This window comes from Aptenodytes forsteri, unplaced genomic scaffold (assembly GCF_000699145.1).
Source record: "Aptenodytes forsteri isolate BGI_AS27 unplaced genomic scaffold, ASM69914v1 Scaffold2287, whole genome shotgun sequence".
Classification (NCBI taxonomy): Eukaryota; Metazoa; Chordata; class Aves; order Sphenisciformes; family Spheniscidae; genus Aptenodytes; species Aptenodytes forsteri.
Genome location: NW_008794670.1, coordinates 1 through 1,186, shown reverse-complemented (window position 1 = coordinate 1,186; position 1,186 = coordinate 1). Strand labels below are relative to the sequence as shown.

Sequence of the window (1,186 nt, the reverse complement as noted above, 5' to 3'; positions counted from 1 at the left end):
GCCGCAGGTTTGAAGGTTGAAGGGGCGCCCGCCCTGGTGGGTCTGCAGGTGTTTGCCTTGGGGTCCTTGAAGAGCTTGAGGCAGGGGGAGCAGCGCAGGTCGCGGTGGGGGGGCCGCGGGCTGGGGGGGCGGTGCGAGCGCTGGTGCCGCAGGATGGAGGACAGGTAGAAGAAGCTCTTGCCGCAAAGCTCGCAGCGGTAAACCTTCTCGCCCAGGTGAACGCGGCGGTGCTCCAGGAGGTTGGAACGGTAACGGAAGGTCTTGCCGCAGGTTTGGCAACGCTGGGGGCGGGCGACGACGTGGAGGCGTTGGTGCTCGGCCAGGCTGGAGGACTGGGCGAAGCGCTTGTTGCAGAGGGCGCACTTGTAGGCGCGCTCGCCGGTGTGCACCACCTTGTGCTGCCGCAGGTACCAGGAGCGCAGGAAACCGCGGCCGCAGACGGCGCAGCGGTAAGGCCGTTCCTCGGTGTGGCAGCGTTGGTGCCGCATCAGCAGCGCCGCTTCCCAAAACCGCTTCCCGCAAACCGAACAACCGAAATGGCGTTTCTGCAGGTGCCGGCGCCGGTGCAGCAGCAGGTCGTAGGCGCCGGCGAAGCTCTGCCCGCAGACGCCGCAGGCCAGCGTCCGCCGCACCAGGTGGACGTACTTGTGGGTCACCAGCCCCAGGAAATGCTTGAAGCTCTGCCCGCAGGTGCCGCAGGTGAAACGCTCGCCGCTCGGCACTACCGGGTGCTCCTCGGGCAGCTGCAGCCCGCTCTCGGCCGGCGGGCCCCCGGCAGCCGCTCGGGGGCGGCTTGGTGAACCAGCTTGTGCCACATCAGGTTCTCGATGAAGCCGAAAGCTTTGCCGCAGGCGTCGCAGCCGTAGGGTTTCTCCCCGGCGTGGGCTTCCTTGTGGTTGACGGCGCGGAAGAGGTCGGGGAAACGCTCGCCGCATTCGCCGCAGCTGTAGCTCTCGCGCCCCGGGGGGGGGGGCCCCCGCCCCCCCCGCCCCGCAGGGCAACGGCAGCCGGTGGATCTGCTTGTGCCGGGTCAGGCTCTGGGGGTAGCCGAAGGCTTTGCCGCAGAGCTCGCACTTGTAGGGCCGCTCGCGGGTGTGCACCACGTGGTGCTTGCTGAGGTGGAAGGACTCGCGGAACCGCTTGCCGCAGACGGCACACTGGTAAGGCTTCTCCCCGGTGTGGATCC

General features: G+C 68.8%; 1 protein-coding gene across 1 annotated transcript; it reads right to left on the bottom strand.

Annotated features, from left to right (window-relative positions):
* Positions 1–5: 5 nt before the first annotated feature.
* On the bottom strand, positions 6–1,180 carry LOC103893212 (zinc finger protein 865; the record flags this gene model as incomplete). Its single annotated transcript, XM_009273648.2, has 1 exon — positions 6–1,180. A coding segment is annotated over exon 1 (930 nt), but the record flags the coding sequence as incomplete, so codon positions are not given.
* Between the last annotated feature and the right edge of the window lie 6 nt (positions 1,181–1,186).